The sequence below is a fragment of the Platalea leucorodia genome (genome assembly GCF_965183815.1).
Source record: "Platalea leucorodia genome assembly, chromosome: 9".
Classification (NCBI taxonomy): domain Eukaryota; kingdom Metazoa; phylum Chordata; class Aves; order Pelecaniformes; family Threskiornithidae; genus Platalea; species Platalea leucorodia.
Window position 1 is genome coordinate 34,345,115 of NC_138831.1, and position 19,699 is coordinate 34,364,813.

Below are 19,699 nucleotides of genomic sequence, written 5' to 3' on the forward strand. Positions count from 1 at the left end.
TCATGAGCATTCAGAACAAAGCAAAAATAAACCACACTGCAGCCTTTACTATAATTTAAAAGGGCAACATATGGGGGGGGACGGACAGTTTTAATAGGGACAGATCAGTTAGCCTGGCATGAAAGACACTGGAAAAATGGATTCGAAGCAGCACTGTATGTGCGTATGAATCACCTTTACATTTCTATCCAAATCAGTTGTTGAAAAAACAAAGTCCAGAAATACTTTTTATTAAAACACTGATCATAGTTAAAACACTTTGAGGTACATTAAATAAATACAACTTTTAAGTTGTACAGCCGGTCTCTGGCGGTTTTGCAATGGTTTTCAAGAAATGCTAGGCAGCATCAGTAGCATTTCTATAAGTACAGTGAAATAAACGCATTTCTGATTGGGAAAACATTTGTTATGACTTTACTAATAAATCAGTTAAAATTTTGCAAAAATCAGGGCTGAAATTTACATTCAGAAAAACAGGTGTTCTCCTCCTGCTGTTGGAAAAAAGTGGAATTCCAAAGGAAGACACTTTTTCCTTTTTAAGTCATCCACTACTTGTATTTCTCCCAGTCCTGGTTTCTTCCTTAATTCTCTTTGCTGGAATCACGTACCTGCGAATATTATCAAAGGATGGTCTCCTGGCAAACTCCAATTAAACTGTGAGGCCTGTCCCGCTCTAAACTGCGAGCGATATGGGACCTACGTAAGAAGGCAACTGGAGAGCTCAGAGCACCACAGCTCTGAAGATGAAGATCTTCTTGAAGTCGCTTTCTAGAGGTATTCACATTCTGCTGGGAACTTGTAATTACCTGTTTAAATGGGCAGGAATGGAAAATGGGAAAAAAGAAAAAATGGGGAAGACAGGGTAAGAAATGTTTTCATTTAAAAGGTTCAGTCCCTGACTATCATTTCATTTAAGTTATCTAATGATGGAACTGTCCCAGAGGAGATGTGTGTTTACGCAGCCATCCAGAGACCCTCCCGCTTCTCCTGCTCTTACAGCTGGTCAGGGCTGAGTACCGGCTACTGGAGGGCACAGTCAGGCTTGGAAGGCATCAGGCTTCCTATCTGTACTGTAGCATTGAATCAACAAAGGCACAAACGAGTATTTGTGTCTCTCTATATGAATGAAAAGGAAACTTGTGGAAAAGGCAGCAGTTCTGCCTTATAATTGACAAATACAAGTTTGGAGCAAATTAAACTCATCTGTTTCTTTTAGGAGAAAGAGATGCTTCACTAGCTTTGCTGAGGGTGGCAGAGAACTAAAACCTTGCAAGCCTGGTAAACAAACATTTTGGTGTTAATAGAACTGTCAAGCTACTTCACAAACCTGAATTATACAACTATTTTACCAAAAATTCTGTGACTTCTTAAGTAGATTTCTGGGATGCCCTGGACTTTTACTAATTAATGATGCTTTTTGTCTGAAAAAATAACTCCTAAAATTATTTCTTTAATGAAATGGTGAAATAACATATGGTGAAAAAACCATATGTCTACCCGAATCTAAGAAATCCACACAAGATAAAAATTGGGCCATTGGTTTCTGGTTTTATGATCTACATAAGCACTCAAGTATTTTTATACTGTTTTGTTTTGCGAGAAACTATGGCTTTTTCATTTAAAGAAAAATGTTTTCAACTTTCTAACCTTGAGGATTTAATGACCTATACATTTTGTAAAGCAATAAAAATGTTAAAATTTAATTCCATACCGACGCTCTGTTAAGTATGCCGTGATAGTACTGCTTTTCTTCCCATGTGACTACAAAGGTAACTGATACTGCGCTACTTCTTTGTTCTACTTCATAGTTAGCAAAAACAATCTTACAGCAAGCTTTATTAAATGCTGTCTGTTTCCTGCTACACATCACACTATCTCACATGCTATTTAAGTGCTATTACTTCCTATTTTAATACTTAGCCAGTGTCCCTCACTTAGGGATCAGCAGACTAATACCTAGATAGGAATTACAATATCTCAGGAGAGGAAGCAGCCCCCAAGCGTGTATCCTTAATCATCTGTCCAGCTCTGTGGAAACCCTACAGGCAACCTGAATGTGGTTAGTCAGTGTTAAGTGCATTCTGCTTTTCAAATCTGACAACGTAAAAGGAACTTCATTTCTGTAGCTGTCATTCTGGTAACAATGCTAGCAAGAGGTGATTCATCACCTTTCTTCCTGCAAGAAAGATTTACCGTTAAACATGCATTAGATAATAAAAGTTGCTGCCACTACCAATTCCCTTGTTTTATAGGATTCCTTCCAAGCCTTGTGTCTGTTTTATTCTCACTCAAGGTGAGAAGATGCATTATTCCTTCATTTGGAAAAGCACAATTTCTCAATTTTTTTTCTTAAAAATAGTAAGGGTTATTATCATTCTTCTAGCCAGGAGTAAGGGTAACTGCACTGTTCTGTTTCGATAGATCACGGCCCTGCTTGTATGTCTGCCCATTCTTTTCAGCTAGTAGCTTATGCTGTACAAATACATTTGCCTGAAAAAACACCACATCCAAGTCAGTTCTGTGTATATCCATATATAAACACAAATTCATGTATGGAACAGTCACAGGTGCAGAAAGACATTGGAAATAAGAGAGGATGATTATCAATGTGTAAATATCAGCTCCCTATAGATCTCCTAGGAAATTATTGGGTCCAGCTGAAGAATTTTAAATGCATTTATGAGTGCTTCAGTGTAAAATGCATTGCTGCCCAATAAATATTAATTATTTCTTACTAAAGCCATGTTACTATAAAAGAACTTTTGTAGGAATTTTCTGAAGTACTTAAAACTGTAAAAACATTTAAATAAGGTATGTGTTTATCACAGTTGAACAAATCTTCAGAACTTAAATGGCCTACCTGGTCTATAATATTGGCACTGAAGATGGCTTCTTCCATGTGTCTCTCATCAGATTTTATTACTGATCGTATGCTGTTCACTACGTGACGTACTTCTGGAGGGAGATTACAGTTTGAATATTCCAAAAATTTTGCCACTAAAATTTTTGTGTCTTTATAGGCCTTAAGGTCCACTAAAGAGTGCGGTCGCTCTTTTGACACTGTGTGCAAAGCCTTTGGCTTTAGGTGTAGATCAGTTTTCCTTGTATCCCTCTGTTTTCCAGTTGGTAGGAAACTGCTCAAAGAATGCTGACAAGCAGAGGCAGCCATATGAGAACCAGAAACAGGAACTAAAAAAGGGGGGGAAGAATATCTTTAAAGTAATAAGTTAAAGAAAAAAAAAAAAAGAAAAAAAGGCAAAACAAATATTGTCACAAAAATTTTTACGTTGTCATAAAACGTCTGTTTTTTTCTGAAGAATAACAAAAACATGCAATCAAGGAAACATGGCAAAATGGTATTTAACCAGAGGTCAAGAGTAAGACTCTTTCCCATGACCAAGAAGGACTGCATTTAGAACAAGTGGGTGGGTAATTAAAGTACATCATAAATCACAGACATTTTTGTTACCTCTACTTTCAGGGACTTCAGTTGACATTAATGATAAGGGGAAACACCAGCTACTCAGTGTTATATACATACCTGGTAATGTTTTAATCCCCCCCCCCGGATAAAGTTCCCCTTATTTCTAGGCCTCAAAAATTATAAGCAGTGAATAATGCAAGAGAGATTAGTAAGAAATACAGAGAAAGCAAAAATGCTAAACTAAAACAGAGGACTTGATTCGCAGCATTTATTTTCACTCAAAGCCTGGTTCCATCAGCACTGTACATCGTATGTATGCTGTTAGTAAGCGATTTTTCTGCCCCAAATTTTCTAGAGCTTGCTTCTCTATCAGAAGCTTTTAATTATTTTTAAACCAAAAGAAGAAAACCCACATGATCCTGCTGTAGAAAACTGATCCTCACCTGTTTCTACTGTAGCTGGAGATAATCCTGCATCTTGACGCTGGCTACATATAGGAGTCCAGGCACAATTATCACCTTTAACCAGAGAGAGAGAGAGAGAGACAGAAAGAGCACAATCAACCCCTGCTATCCTCTGCCCAAAGCAAGGAAAAATACCTCGGAATCTTTTATTATCTCCTCTACAGAATGAAACTACTCAGAAGAAATACTACTTTCAAAATGTCCTTCATAAAGAGAAGCTACTATACACAGAAATGTCCTATAAGCTGTTAAATAAATACAAGTGGAAAGATATAGTTCCTGCTTGATGGTTTCCTCTCCGTTATACAGCTATCAAATCCTAAATATTTCAGGCCTAAGCACTGAAGCTACAGAAGGATCCCTGCTAGGGGCAGACCTCAGACTTTCCTGTATTTCCTTGGCAGACAGAGTTTATCTTAGAAAACAGGAAAACCGAGAAAGCTTAATCCCTCTTACTTCTACAAAACCAGCATTTTATTCAATATTTCTACCTCCTTTTTTTACAGATTCTCATTCTTTGCAGGACAAATGCTATCCACCACTGATTAAATTAATGGGTAGATGACCATTATGGTTACTGATGATCCAATCAATACAAAATGGTTACAGAGCATCTACGAACAGCTCTGGACATAGCTGCCTTCTAACAGCCGAGTTTCTGGGACGCCAGCACAAGGATCAATGACGATGAGATCACACTATACAGTAACTACCAGTGCAGTCTTTTTCATTTCAAGCTTGTGACAGTCAAGATGCAATAAACCCTCACATTTATGCTAAGGCTGTTTACATCTGTTTCCAAGACTGAAAACTATTTTGAACTTCTAGGTAGATTAGAAGAGGTTTTCTTCCATATCTTCAGGGAAAGTTTATAGTGAAAAGCTGGTATAATCCTCTCTGGTAGAGTGAATAATTAAATGAAGGAAAACGAAGGTAAGATGCTACAAACATAGGAAATCTGTAAGAAATTAAAAGAGACAGCTTCTATTCTGTCTTTAATTTGCTTTATTATGCTGAAGTACTGCAACACATGAATTGTGGCATGCTTATTAAGAAGAGACACTTCAGCAGTTGTCTTCCCATCCATTATTATACTGCTTAATGTACTTGCAGCACAGTCAAAACTACACCACTAGATGTTATCCTGAATTAGCTGGAACACAGACACTACAATAATCACTCAGGCACTTAACCGATATAGTCACACAGTGTATCATATTTGATTATAGGTTAAGTTTATTTTAACAAACATCAGTGCTAGAAGATGATTTTGTCCTCCTTTGCTATGATAAACTTTATGGGGAAAAGAGAGAAAAACATGCAAACTACTAATCTATACGTAATTTTTTTAAGAGGGAACTATTTCTTACAGAGATTATGTGTAAACCCACCATAGTTACATTGTCCAGGGACTACACAGTGACTATAAAGGCACCTATTAAACTAAACTTTCATCTATAATTTCTCTACCAGGAATGACAGATATTTCAACACAAATAAACAAGCTCACTTTCAGCATTAAAAGATTAACAGGAGAATTACTGACTAACATACCCTAAAGACCCCATCATGTCAAGATGTGCTTGAAGCACATGGATTGTGTTTTATTGACCTAAAAGCCCAGAGTTTTATGCCAGCATTAAAATTCCCAGATTACTAATTTGTTAGATCTCATTGCTGTTGTGTCACTACGCTGTTGCACACGTGCAACATCCCCGTGCCAAATAACTTATGTTCCAAACCATGTGCAGTGCAATCACAGTAACATTCAAGACCCATTTAACAAAACTCTATGCAGTAAATTTCAAGGTTGCACTCCTATGTCTCTTCACATTGACTTGCATAGGGAGGTTAATCAGAAGATAAATTAATAATTTTTCTTAAAGTAGAAAGACAAGGTCCTAAGACAAAACCAAACCCTGCTTACCAATCTGACCATTATATTTTCCCATTTGTGAACATGCCTGAAGCTCCCCCACCCCTCAGTTCTCCAAAATCCACAGTATGTCTCTTACATGAGTTATTAGTATAACAATACATAGTTACAGTTCTGGCTTTCATATGGTCAGTCTATTTGACCAGTTCTACTCCAGGACAATTTTAAACAATAATTGTGTTACTGAAAAAAACCCTTTATCTTTGCCTATCGTTCAACTCTGTGGATGTATTTTAAAATTCTGCAGTGACATCTATATACCAATAGCCCGTCATGAAAAATCTAGATCAAATGCCTTTCCAAAGTTATAAAGACTATAAAGAACTTAAGCTGTGTGTTACAGCTTAGGAGAAATAAGCTTCAGGGCTGCTACAAACAGCCAGTACATGTTACCAGAATTGTGCTGCTTCTAACCTATGTATGTTTTCCAAATAAAGTTCAACAAAAAGTAGAGGAAGGGGAAGTGATGTGAAGTTGTGAAAACCTTCACAGAGTAAAATTTTGCAAACTGTAGTTTGCCAAACATAGAAATGAAAGAAATATGCACATCTAGACTCAAGTGCTTCTCTTAAAGGTTTCATTTTAAAGAGTCTTCTATAGGCAGCAAAAGAATGTCAAACTAGGTCAGCACAAACACAGTCTCTCTGAGTTGCTTCTTCTCTTCCCCCTGCTGTGTGTATATCAGTATCTCTAGAACCATCTCTGCTCCTTTATTACAATCGTTGCTAAGCCCAGTTACATCTCAGTGATGTTCAACCCATGTCCCTCAACTCATGTAGGGCTAAGAACTTGGAAACTAGTCAAAATAATTCACATAATGCCACTTCTCCGGAAAAGATGATGGATGTATTTAGGACATGTTAAAAATGAAGGCAGAGCATCTGTTTTACCAAGTGTCCCAGCAGTCAGCTAGAACACATAGATATGGCTGCCTACAGCAATCTCTCTCTCAAACGCTGCTCAAAGAGCATATGGAACACAATATGGAAAACTTGCAAAGCATGATCCAGAAGAGAAAGGGCTGTTCTTCTTGTCTTTGGCACAGTAGAAAGGATTCAGAAATTCCTACTTACTGTCTGCACAGCAGCTTCATAGCACATAAATCCTAGCAGAGTAAATGTCATAAAATAAATGCAGACTTCTAGATTAAAGATTCACTTTTCCTGGACAGGATGCTGAGGCTAGATTTCTAAAGGTAAAAGACATTCAATTATTGAGCTAAGTATGAGGTCTCTGAAATTCAAAGAAACACAATAACGATGCAAAAAGTGTAAGAGAACCAACACATCATCTTCCTAAATGAAACCACTTATGTCAGCATTTTGTCTACTTTTGTTTTGAGCTAGTCTTCCTCTAGACCCCTCAGAAAGCCCAGTGAACGCATCTGTAACAGCACAATCTATGACATCTTACAAAGCTTATAATCTTTACTTTCAAACCACTTCTCCAGGTTACCCCTTTGGATCTCTCTGAACAGCTTACATCCTTTTGTAAAACCTGCACTTTTTAAATGGTTTTAATGGTTCTACATTCCTGCTATTATTTGATCAAGCCATTCTCTACTAACTCAAACATTTTTTTTCCACTAACAAGCAGATTTTTATGAAGATACACCATTCAGCTAACAATGTCTCCTCTCTTCTTCCCTACTTGTCTAAAAGGAGATTCATATCAGAAGATGCTTATGTCAAAAGCTGAAGTCAAAAGCTTTCCTTTTCATTTATCATCTTGTCACGTGCCTCATCTTTCATTTCTTTGTCCTTCAAAACTTTTCACCCTACAGTCCAACTTGCCACTACACAGTCGCACTGCCTGCCTCTGACATGCACCAGTACTGCCAATGTCAGCGTCACCGTCAGGAAACACAACCTGCTGCTGTATTACAAGCATGACAGCTCAGTTAATTGGCTCCTAAATAGACCCCAGCTACCATTCAGCTACTTAGTTTAGCTGCTCAATATAACAGTAATACAGAGGTGGAAGCATCTCCTCAAGAGGCGGTTTTCTGAGCACTGCAGAAAGGCTGGTACAATTTAGAAAAGCCAAAATTAATTTCACTCTGTCACTTTTCCCATTTCCATTTTTCTTAAAATTTTTCAAATTTAGAAAATGTGCATGGCACTAAAGCCTTCACACATAAGTCAACCCTCACTGGAACGTTTCATATAATTTCCAGCAGCACCAATTGCTGCATAAATCACGTACCACTCATTTGTTCCATGCTCTATCAGCCTTGTAGTATTACACCTACCTTCTGTATAAGACGAACACGATACAGGGTCACTAGTTGATCGGACTATATTTGAAATTCGGTATTTTGTAATCTGATGCCGCTGGACAGCACTGTCGCGGCCGCTTGCGTACGATGAAGTATTTGTGGGCCCAACACAGGGAGAGGTCTGGGAAGGGACAGGAGGCTGGCTAAAGACCGCACAACAGATTTTCTTTTGCTTCAAAGGCGGCGTGGCATTGCTCTCTTGAGCAGAACTCTGCAGTTCTCTTTCTGAGGGGCTGAAATTCTCTGAGGAACAGTCCAAGGACCCGCCACAGGCACAGTTCTTTTCTTGCCCTTGAGACCTGTCTGTAGAGACTCGGCTGTGGGAACTGTCATCCTCATCAGGAAAACCCTCTGAGCAGGTTCTGTGGAACCTGCAGCGGGTGCTGTAATCCAGAGTGCTGCAGCTCTGGTCCGTAGCCCCTTTGGGGGTTGTACAGTAGGGAGAAAGATCTGCAGAATGGAGAGATCCTTGAACTTCCAGCGAACAAAGATCTTCAGAGGAGCAGCTATGGTCTGGGATATCAACAGCCTCAGAGACCATCAAAGAGGTGCTCTCAACAGAAACTGCAAAACAAGAGATTCAGAGAGGAATAAAGACTTCTTGCCCCTCTCCCATCCCCCCCCCGCCCCTGTTTTCAATATACTGATTTACATTTAGTAATTGGCAAGTACATCAATAATTACTCAAAAGCTGTCAGATGACGGAATGCCAAAGCAAAAAAGACTGAATTCATGTACTTGTTTCTAGTGTCCTTCAGGAAAGATAATTTGTGCTGTCCTTGAGTATTTTCTTCAACTAATAAGCACACTTGAGCACTGATACCAAAGTATTATCTGTAACTACATTTGGACAGGAACAGCTCTTTCACTACTGGTTTCTCTGGTAAACACTGAGAGATTGCCTGTGGTAGAAAAAGTAAAACTTGACACAAATGCGGAAAAAACACGGCTCTGTTCACTTTGAAACCAATCACTGCTGCCAATATTAGCTTTGCACCTAACGCTTTCTCATCATTCATCATTTCCCCGAAGCATGTACCTAAGTTATTTACAAATGAGAATTCACCATCATGTAACATCTCTGGCACACGAAATATGTGACACACACACTTCAGATAGAAGCTAAGCATTCTATGCAAGGTCACATCATCTTTGAAGCCTTTTGTATTAAAAACTGAGATTGTTATCACTTCTGCCATGTCTAGAAATATATGTTATGGATGAAAATGGCCCCTGGTATGAAAATAAGTATTTGGCTCTGCATTATGCCCAAGTCATGACAAAAATGAAGAAAATAAAACTAGATAATCCAGGCTCCAATAATACAGACAACACTTTTCCCAACTGGGACTCCTTGAAGTCCTCCATGTAAAATCAAAATATTTACAAAATACAAATCACAAAATTCTATTCAGCTCAGCAGCCTCTGATGCCCGTCTTTGCATAACAGCTGTTGCTAACCATATTGATGAGACCAATGCATTTTAAGTGTTTTGTTCAGAATAGAAAACTAGGATCTTTTAGTGACTTAGGGAACGTTTGTTAAGTGCTCCCATGTTGTGGGGTCTAGGAAGCAGAAAGCTTTCTACAGTATAGGGAAATTAGCTGTCAAAATGCAAGTCAAATATTCATGAAGTTGGATTTTATGAAGGACATTTTCTTCTTACATAAAATGAATCACAACAACTATTTTCTTTTGGGGCTTCCAGGAAATAAATTTGTAACATGAGGCAATCGTAAGATTGCCCAAAAGGACATAATCATCAATAATGGAAATACATCTATACATTGACATAATGCTAAAAAGGCATAATATGCACTGGTTATTATGTGTTAGGTGCAAAGCTGCAGTGGTTTATTGGACCATTTATATTTGTGATGAGGCCCCAAACATTTTTTTACCTAGTTAGATGATTCTTTGCAACATATTCCCTTAAATCAGGCTTTGAAATATCTATAAAGTTTCTATGGACAGATGAAAGCATCCAGTTTGTGCCTGTCTTCAGAGCACAGATCTTCACTGTCCAAACTCTCTGTGGTTTGATTTGATGTAATTGATAACTAGAGTGTGGTTGTTCGTACCATTTGCTACCTGGACTCAAGGGTCTTAAGCTGTATTTACAGCTTCTTTCTATTCTACTCTTCCACTGGCATGGTTTTTCTGGTAATACAGACAGCAGGGGGAGGAGGGACCTGAAGCAGATAAGCAGCAATCACTGTTCAAAAGACAGGGAATGGTGACACCTGACTGACTCTACATGAACAAAACATGCCTGAGGACCTTCGTAATTCACTTTCATGTCCACACAGCACAATATGTAATGTCAAAACCCTGGCTTGAGAGCTGGTCTGCTGCTTCCCAACAGTCAAAACTCTAGCACTGGTCTTAAAATTTAGACTTTCATATGTGGATGTGAAGTCCAAATGTACTTAGGAACTCTGGGAACTAGCTCTGTAGACACAGCCCTTGTTAACAGCAGCACATAAAAACTAGTCCCCTTCAGTTGTCACACTCCATTGCAGTTGTCAAACACTGCGGTTTAAAAAAAAAAAAAAAATTAGCAGTAGTTAAAGGTGACCACTGGTGGCTCTGGAAACTGAAATCCTCCTTCTTCACAGAACAGATAGTCTGTGTAGGAACAGACGCTCCTCACTTCTCTGCTCGGCTGTCAGTCCCATTCTGGATGCTAGGTGAGAGAGGACTGTTGCTGTTTCTTGGACCACTCTGCCACCCACCTCTCTGCCCATAAGTGTACTACCTGAGACCACTTGCCAGTCCATTCATTAATATGATATGAATATGATGTGGAAAAAGTCTTTAATGGAAATTTTACTCAAATAATTATTTCATACAAACTGCTCAACATCTCACGATCCACTGCGGCTGTAACGTCTCAGAAGCCCTCCATATCAACAGACATGGTAAGGAGGCCTATTCCAGTAACTTTTAAACTTTAAACAAACAGGCTCTGTACTGCTACTCATCTACTTGCATTCACAACATCGACACCTCAAGCAGCAAGCTTCCTGTTCAGGCTTCTGGAAGCCACATGGGAAACTACTATATGGACCAGGCATGGGGACTCTCGGGAAGACACCCATGTTGCTGATAGTGAGAAACAAACTGCTAGTTATGTGCATGACTCTTCAAAGAGCAATGACAGTTGCCGTATCTGCCTCAAAGGGCTTTATAGAGCATGCTTTGTCGAGCAAAATTCTCCTCTGCATTTCCAGCCACATCAGTTTATGACTGTGAAAAGGTTCTTCTTGCCATGAACAATCTAAAAGCAAATCCTTCTTGCTCCATCGGCAAGGGCAGAACAGAAGGAAAAGTCCACTCAAAAAGCCTACTACATCTTTCTCAAGCAGGCAAACATAATGCTATGATTACCTTGTGTGCTGAAGTCCAGGGTCATGTTCCTCTCACCCACACTCGATTCGGATACTTGCTGATCAGTACCAGTGACCTAAATGAAAATTGTTTAATGAAACAGCACATTAATCTGCAATTTACCAAAACAAAGTATAGAGCTGATGATCTTAAGAACACACCTGACAATGTGAAATAACTGTCATATAAGCTGCTATTCAGACTGAAAGCTATTTAAAGATACAGTATTTTACAATGTCTTTGGGTCAGGAACAAAAGCAGGGCAAAGAACATGCTTAAAGCGATTTTTCAGTTTTTCCAGGATCTACAAGCTAAATTCATCTTGAATTCACAGGCAGCTGGGGCTGCAGGCCCACATTACAAAACTTCATGTCTGCAATGCTTAAAAATAATGGTTCTATTACAAGCAATCTCTTTTTCTACAGTCTGCATTTTTCCATATTACACTTTTTTCCCACGACATTATGTCGCCCTAAAATAGGACAGAGAACAACAGAAAGCATAAAAACAAGAACAGGAGCAGTATCTTCCTTTGGTTAGTTGTTAAGATGTTAACACCTAATATATTTTTAATCCCTATAATATCATTGCCACCCAATGTGGCCGATGCCGGCTGCTCTCCAGCCTATCGGAGATTGCTGAAGGGAGGTAATACTAGGACTCACCTTTTTTCCCTGAAAGGATGGATTAAGTGGGTAACTTCCCTTCACCTTTGAGAATCATGTGAACAAAATGCAGAGTCAGTCCTGCTGGAAAGACTTGATCCATAAACACCTGAAATTTAGGAAATCTGCTTTCCACTGATTTTAATAGACTTTGGATTGGACCTTGTTGCCAGTCTCATTAGATTTCTAGCAGTTCTTTGGGATCATGATTATTGAAAAAATGGTTCCAATAAATAGCTGGTAACAATAAATGAGAAAAATATAAAAAGAGAAGTTGAAGGGAATGAGATTGATACCATCTTTAGCAGAAAGCATCATATCTGCTTCTGTCTGTAGGGCCACAATTAACTAGTAAAAGCTTATTACAGTTGGTGACAGAGTCTAGAAATAACCATCAGTCACCTCTGTGAAAACCTTTTTGTCAAGAGCTTAATTTGTATCTGGCCTTCTAAAAAATTGAATGTGACACTATTACTCTGAAGCTATTAAGGAAATAGCTTTCAGTGCACGTGCCAGTGTAGATTAATGCACACATATATATGCATAACGTACTGTCCTCACTAATTTTTTTTTCTATCTATCCATCCATCCATCGCTTACTATAATCAAGTGATCAGGAAACTTCTTCTGATACAAATTTAGTTTTTAAAAGTGATTTTAAGTCTAAGGGTTAGCAGATACAACTCTAAACAAAGAACAGTACCAGAAATACTTTTAACTCAGCAATAGATGGATAGAGAACTGGGAAGCAAAGGTGAAGTCACTCATATTTTTAAACAATTTACTTGGAAATTTCTTAAAGGATCTTTCTTTATTGAAGCAGAATATTGCATCTGTGGTAAAAAAAAATAAAAATTTAGTGGTGTCACTCTAAGTTGCAGGCCATTCCTAGGAACTAACTGTGGAACTGCTGGGAACTAATTGGAAAAGAAGTGTTCTCAAATGCTCTTTGTTGCTAGAGAAAATTCAATCAGACTAACTACATTTTGGAAGAAGTAATATAATGTTTTAAGGGTGTTTGTTTCTTTTTAAAAATCTAGGGGTTCTTTTTACATCTAGGTGGTTTCACAAATTCTTAAGCATTGACAGGAAAGTATCTGCTGAATATTTGTGCTGAAACATTTATTGACCTTTTACATTCTCCCAGTCACCAGGCAGCTGTAGTGACATTGTCTACTACCTATAAAATGACCTAAAACCTATAAAATGAGTTATATGCAAGGCTGAGGTTTTCGCAAACCCGTACTAATGAAAAAGAACCATCTGTGGCTTTGATCTAGTAAATTTAAAATAACAACATTATTATACAGCATATAAACCAAACTTAAGGCTTGTGAAAAACGCTGGCTTAGCAATTCTTGAAATGAAAGCATTGCATCTCTCAAAAAAAATACGCTATTTTACAGAGAAGAAATATGTGCATTGTATTTACATACTTTCGATTCCTATTACACAAACATTTCTAGATTATGACAGTTCGATCTTCATGTCTTTTTTTTTTTTTTTTTTTTTTTTAATTTTCTGCTCAGTTTGCCAAAGGGAACAATTATAGTGCTGACAGAACTTTTTGACCTGGGAGTAAGACAACTAAGCTCATTTGACACAAGCCACAGAGCAGCTATCGATACTCTGCTTTGACATCTTGTTGGAACGGAGCTTGCACAGAACACACCACGGACCCAAGGTGTATTCCAACATGGGCAGGAGACAAACTAGTTTACCTTGCAGTTAGGTGTTAACCTTGAGAGTCCTTCAGCTCACCTAGGCTAAGGCCGCCTGTTTCACTCAGGGAAACTACAGAGAGGAACTGTTCTCAGCACTCTCTTCCACGCAATGAGATTTGTATCAGCCTTTCACATCCTTTGGAATTTATAGGGCCACAAAAGCTCATCCAGCACACATCACATCCCTTCTCAGGCTCTGCCTCAATCTCAGAGGCTCCTACTCAGGCTGAAAACCTTGCAGCAACATACCTAAAGACATGGGGCTGCATAAACAAGATAACATTCTTAGAGGTGACTCGTTACTATGTGAATCAAAGGACATGGCCTCTCAGCTTAACCTCTGAATGCTTGCTTACATAGTGCAGACTATATTATATTATAGTTTTCTCTAATTACAACTGCTGGAAATAAAAAACAAAACAACAACAACAACAAAAAACAAAACCAAAAAACCCCACCACACAAAACCACACCACCAAACAAACCAAAAAACAAACAAACAAAAAAAAACCAAACAAAAAACCCCAACAACAAACCCCAACCTGAACACAACCAAACCCCAACAATATGACAAATAGATGGGACAAATTTACACACACAGAAATTGCTTCTTGAGACCAAACAGAAGATGGTGATTATTCCGCTCTATATAAAATCTGTCACATACAGAAAAGCACTCGTTATCTTTAATGCTTCTCTCTTAAGGGCCTCATTGATAACTAGCATCCTTAATAGTGGGAAAATAAGAAATTTCAAGATTTCAGGCATGCAGAAGAAATCAGGGATGTAATTTGAATTTTGGTTTCTTTTTCTACTTTTTTTACTATTTAGCCATATTTTGCAAAACATACGCCATTTAAACTTATCCAATCAATGGGTTAATTTTTCCTTTTCCTTCCCTTGTTCTTTTTCCATTCACAAGAATAATTGCTGAATGTATTTTATATGCTTCTGGAATTGATTAACCTTCTTGCTTGGGGGAAGGAGAACCGTGGTTTTAATTGTAGGAGATAACACTGACAATTTTTAGTCAGATCAGAGTTTTGGTTCACATAGGGATGGCACGTGGTTTCAGGCAGGTTCCTGCACAGCCTAGGGTAACAAAACCTTATTGACTTGCACATCCTCAGACATAAAGCTGGTAAAGACCGTCACTAAGCGATCAATAGGAAAAGGAAAGAAAAACCATGCTTTTAACAAGCCTGCACAGCCTACAGGTTAGTAAACCTTATATAACAGTCACTGGTATAATTCGCCCAGAACCCTGATCTATTTGTTGTCTTTTCTATATCCTAGTCAGTACTTTGCATGGAAAACAGTGTGAAAAACATTTTTTTCATAGTCATAAAATGGGAATTCCTAATCGGTACAGATTCTTACTTAAATGCAACCACTTAAATTAGCACTGACATTTGTTGTACGTGAAATGCATGAAATATTGAGTCTAATTTGATACAATTTAATAAAAGTCTAAGGACCTCAATCCATTTAAAAACAAACAAAACCTATCGCTTGATGCTCAGCAAGAGGTTTTACAATTATGACGTTATTACATAATGGTTTCCAGAAGCACTTCTGTAGCTAAAGTTCTGCCGTGATTTCCATTGTAAAGTCTGCCTTTGAGGGATTTATAAATCCAGTTATTTCAGTTCATACTGTACTGTAGCTTAGTGCATATTATATGGGAGCATTTGCATCGTGTAAGAATTTAGGACTCCATTTCTTTCCTCTTGTAGACCTAAAACTGTCTTAGACTTTGGCTCCATTCCTCCATTTACAGATCGACTGGGACACTCACTGCAAAAAGATACATTAGTGCTTTTGTTGTCAAGAAAAGTATATGGCTGCAAAGTCCCCGTGTAGGCTTTAGTTAGCATTGCCAATGCACTTCACTTCTGATACTCAGCACCTGTTGTTATTTTGCTCCTACAAGCTTTCTGAGCCAGCAACTATCAGGCATACATAAACTCACTCCTAGAAGAAACTATATAATTAAAATATAATTTAGAAATTAAAAATCACCACTCGTTTTCACCTGTGATTAGAACAAACACTTCTGAAAACCAGGTGGCCAGAGACGAATAGGCAAGACACTGACACTGACCCCAGATGCCAAAAAATAACAGTCAATACATCTGCTTATTAAAGCTCAGGCTCTTCTTGCAAGAGCATGACTCTGCTGCTTTAAATTATGTCTTGTTAAATTATACTTTTGTTATATGCTGGTGCTATTGTGCTGCTGAATGTCGATGCTCATGCAAAGTGTAATCCCAGTTATAAGAGCGCTCAAAGTGATTTCGTGCTTAAGTATAAATAGACACTTTTCTAAACCTTACTTAGTACTACATAAAAATTCTTATCACAGATATGGTCCTTTTCTTTCCCCCCAAATCATATCACTTTTGCCAATTTTTTTTTTTTAATCACAGAAAAATATCAACTCCTCCAGGGCGTGCAGGTTCCTCTGAGTTACTGTAAAGGGAAAAGGATGGAACTTGGATAAAAATATTTTAGAAGGGAGATGGCCTTAGAAACTCCAATTTTGTTGTTCAGAAAAGAACTTCCCTCACAAGCAGTTTATACCGATTCATTTTATTATATAAGAGCCAAATAAATCAAAGGTAGCGCAATGTTTGGCCTGTTTATTGTGGCAGGTGGTGGAGGGTACGATACAAGGTAAGGATTAGAAGCGTTGTCAGAAGCTGCTTTGCCAGTCATAGAAGCTGCAAAGTTCGGCATATCTTGGAGTTTTTTAATTGCATTTTTGTCAGGGCCTGTGCATCTCAATGTTCTTTTTTTCTCAGACACTTGTCTTATTAATTGTCTTAATAGTCGTCTTGTGTGTGATTTAGTTTTGTGGTTCCAGTTGTGGTTTCCCCCAGTGTGAAAAAAAATCACTCGCAAACTTTTCAATGTTTTGTTTTGGGGAAATGCAAAGTACTCCCCTCTGTAACATGGGTGCAATTTGCCAACCTGAACACACACGTTTCCACAGTGTGCTATTAACAACTGAGAAGCCATACCTAGAAGGTTTGAGTCCTTGAGTTTTTACTGCAGCCTGCAAGAAATCACAGTTTCTAAAAGCAATTTTAAGTATTTTCCCATTTGTGACAGCTGATTCAATTATCACAAATCACTTCAAGCAAAACTTTGCTCAAATTAGCTTTGGCTGTACATGCAGATACATTATAATTCTAGCTTCAGTTGAGTTGACACTGTATAGTAAAAAATAAGGGAAAAAGTGTAATGCAAATTTTTGTCTGAAGCATAATGGATCCTTTTTCAAAGCTCAGAATAAAGGTGTCATGCACTCTCAGGAGTAACTGTTTCTGCCATATAACAGCAGAAGCTATCAAAAGCAGTAACAGCCAAAAGCATAAGCAATAGATAGAGAACTACTCATTGCGACTTCATAGGAAGAACACGTCCCTATCCTTTTATCATTCAAATCTTTGCCTTGTATGGTTTCTTATCAGCTAGCGTAACACCGAGGCAGGAATCAGTTTCTAGCACTTCGGTGCCCGACAGGAGCCTCCTTATGGAGGCCGTATCTTACAACGACTACAGCATCAATTTGGCACTGAGTTCCAGGCATCCTGTCAAGAGCAGAGCATACCATCGTAAGAACCAATACCAAACCTGCTTCCTAATTCCTTATTACCTACAGAAATTAAGAAATGTAATTTCTTTTTAAAACATCATTATCCTTTTCAAATAAGGAAAAACACTGTGCTTCGGTGATTCCAATCCATTCTTCTAGGTTTTTGTTACTGACAATCCAGTATCATACTACTTTTTTAACAGATAATAACAGCTGGAATATTACTACTCGCATAAGCATTTGCCCAACCATGCACAAGAACATAAGGAGAATACACATTAAGTAAAATTTGTAAGTTAAACCCTTTTAAAGAGAATGGTCTGAAAAATGTGTTTAAAGAATATAAATATTTTCTAATGGTTGCTCCCCCAAAGTACAATTAACTCCTAAATTATTTTAGGTCACTAAATTTATCTAAAATTGTTTCGCATCATGAAAATTGGAAGACTATGTAAAGAATTTCCTGTGGCTTTCCTTACCTGACTGGCAGGCGTCTCTCCAATCACTGCCTCATAAGGAGGGGGCAGCTCAGCTGGATACAGCATTGCCGGGCTGTTAATGGTTACTTCATATAAAGCACTGAATGGGGAATGAGGAAAATCCAAATGGAGAGCTCTGTTTAAAAATACAATGAAACTTAATTATTAAGGAATTGCATTAGATTTATTTGGTAAGCTATTACCTACACCACAGTGATGTAGAGTCTTCTCTGAATTCAAAGCCCATATACTACAAAGAATTATATTGAAGAAGTTTACTAGACAACCAAAAGGAAGCCCGGATTCACAAGGCAGCTTTAAAAATTGTATTTCATTTTGGATGCCAGCCATCTCTACCAGCTCGTTTTGCAGTCATTAATGTCCTTCACTACTCCACAGTAATACACATTAACTGCAATGATTTCCTTAGAAAATTAGATCTCATATTCAAATTCAAGTATATAATGTTAACAACTGTGAAAGGATTACCCACAAGCTGATCTCTGCTTTAAGTTTAGATATTGTTATCCTTGTCTTAGCTAAGTTCAGTCACTTCCCTATTAAGGCAGTGCTTTAACACAAATATTCCAGGCGCATCCTAACAAGTTTGCAAAAAATGTATGTCATCTCTCTGGAAAAGAAGCACCTAATGTAAGTGAAGGCCATTACTTGGCTTCCTATTCCTTGAAAAAGCTTCATAGTCTGTAGCTCAGAACTATGCAGTGACTGTAACTACAGGGAAGAAGAATCACCTCTGTGCCTCTATCACTGGTGTGCAGGTATATTCTGGTGGGTAGTAAGGTGGAGGCGGTATTGGTGGTATGAACTCATCAAAATCCAAGGTTTGATGCAGGATAGTTCCATGTGGAGTCATGCAGTCAGGATTGGTAGAATGTGGCCTCTGCGGCAGAAACTGAAAATGAACAGGTCAAGTTCCTTCAGATGGTAGAAACGTCATCACCAATAACAAAAATTTTAATAAAAGGTCAGTATTGGCAACCCTGACCAATACTCAATTTTGTTAATACTCATACTGAAATGAAGGAGACACTTCTAGAAGCAGATCAGTGAGGAGTGTGAGTCAAACTGCCAAAATATAACACAAGGTTTTACTAAAGACAGAGAGGCCTGTGCCTCGGTCACTCTTACAGGATGCAGAACATAGACATTTAAAATGAAATAACTTTTCAAGGAATACTTCTACCTTGTAATACAATTTTGTTATAGCAGTACATAATCAGCTGTATTTTAATAATTGATGAACAGTAGATACAGCTACTAAAATAACTATTTGCATGTTTTTTTTCCAACCTGAAATGCCTTGTGCTTATAGAGAAAAAAGCCAACCCCACCCCCTCAAAAAAACCCAAATAAACCAAACTAGACACAAGCTACCACGTATTCATTGCATTTTGAATAAGACAACTACAAATATCCCACCTATTTTTCCCTTCCAAAAAAAGGGCCATTTATAACAATTCTTTATTATTCTTGTAAAACAAAATATTCTTAATAGCCATTTATGGTTTGGTGATACAGACACTGCACACTTAAATGTGGTATAAAGGTTTTAAATACTGGCATGAAAGTGAGAAAAACATTTATTCTATATAAACATCTCAAAACCAAAAAGAAAATAACCACACTGAATAATAAAAAGTAATAATACTGAGAATTACTGTCAACATTTGTGACAGGAACCTAATCAACTTCTAGCATAGCAGTGATATCAAGAAG

General features: G+C 37.9%; 1 protein-coding gene across 1 annotated transcript in view; it reads right to left on the reverse strand.

Annotated features, from left to right (window-relative positions):
* Positions 1 to 620: 620 nt before the first annotated feature.
* Positions 621 to 19,699, reverse strand: part of ENTREP2 (endosomal transmembrane epsin interactor 2) — a gene marked incomplete at its 3' end in the record, with an annotated part of 59,068 nt that continues 39,989 nt past the window's right edge. Inside the window, exons 5-11 of the mRNA XM_082322699.1 lie at positions 18,715 to 18,875; positions 17,963 to 18,098; positions 11,494 to 11,569; positions 8,076 to 8,666; positions 3,868 to 3,942; positions 2,861 to 3,189; positions 621 to 806 (exon numbers count right to left, since the gene is read on the reverse strand). Coding sequence (XP_082178825.1) covers positions 621 to 806; positions 2,861 to 3,189; positions 3,868 to 3,942; positions 8,076 to 8,666; positions 11,494 to 11,569; positions 17,963 to 18,098; positions 18,715 to 18,875 — 1,554 coding nt within the window. The remainder of the gene's footprint in view (positions 807 to 2,860; positions 3,190 to 3,867; positions 3,943 to 8,075; positions 8,667 to 11,493; positions 11,570 to 17,962; positions 18,099 to 18,714; positions 18,876 to 19,699) is intronic.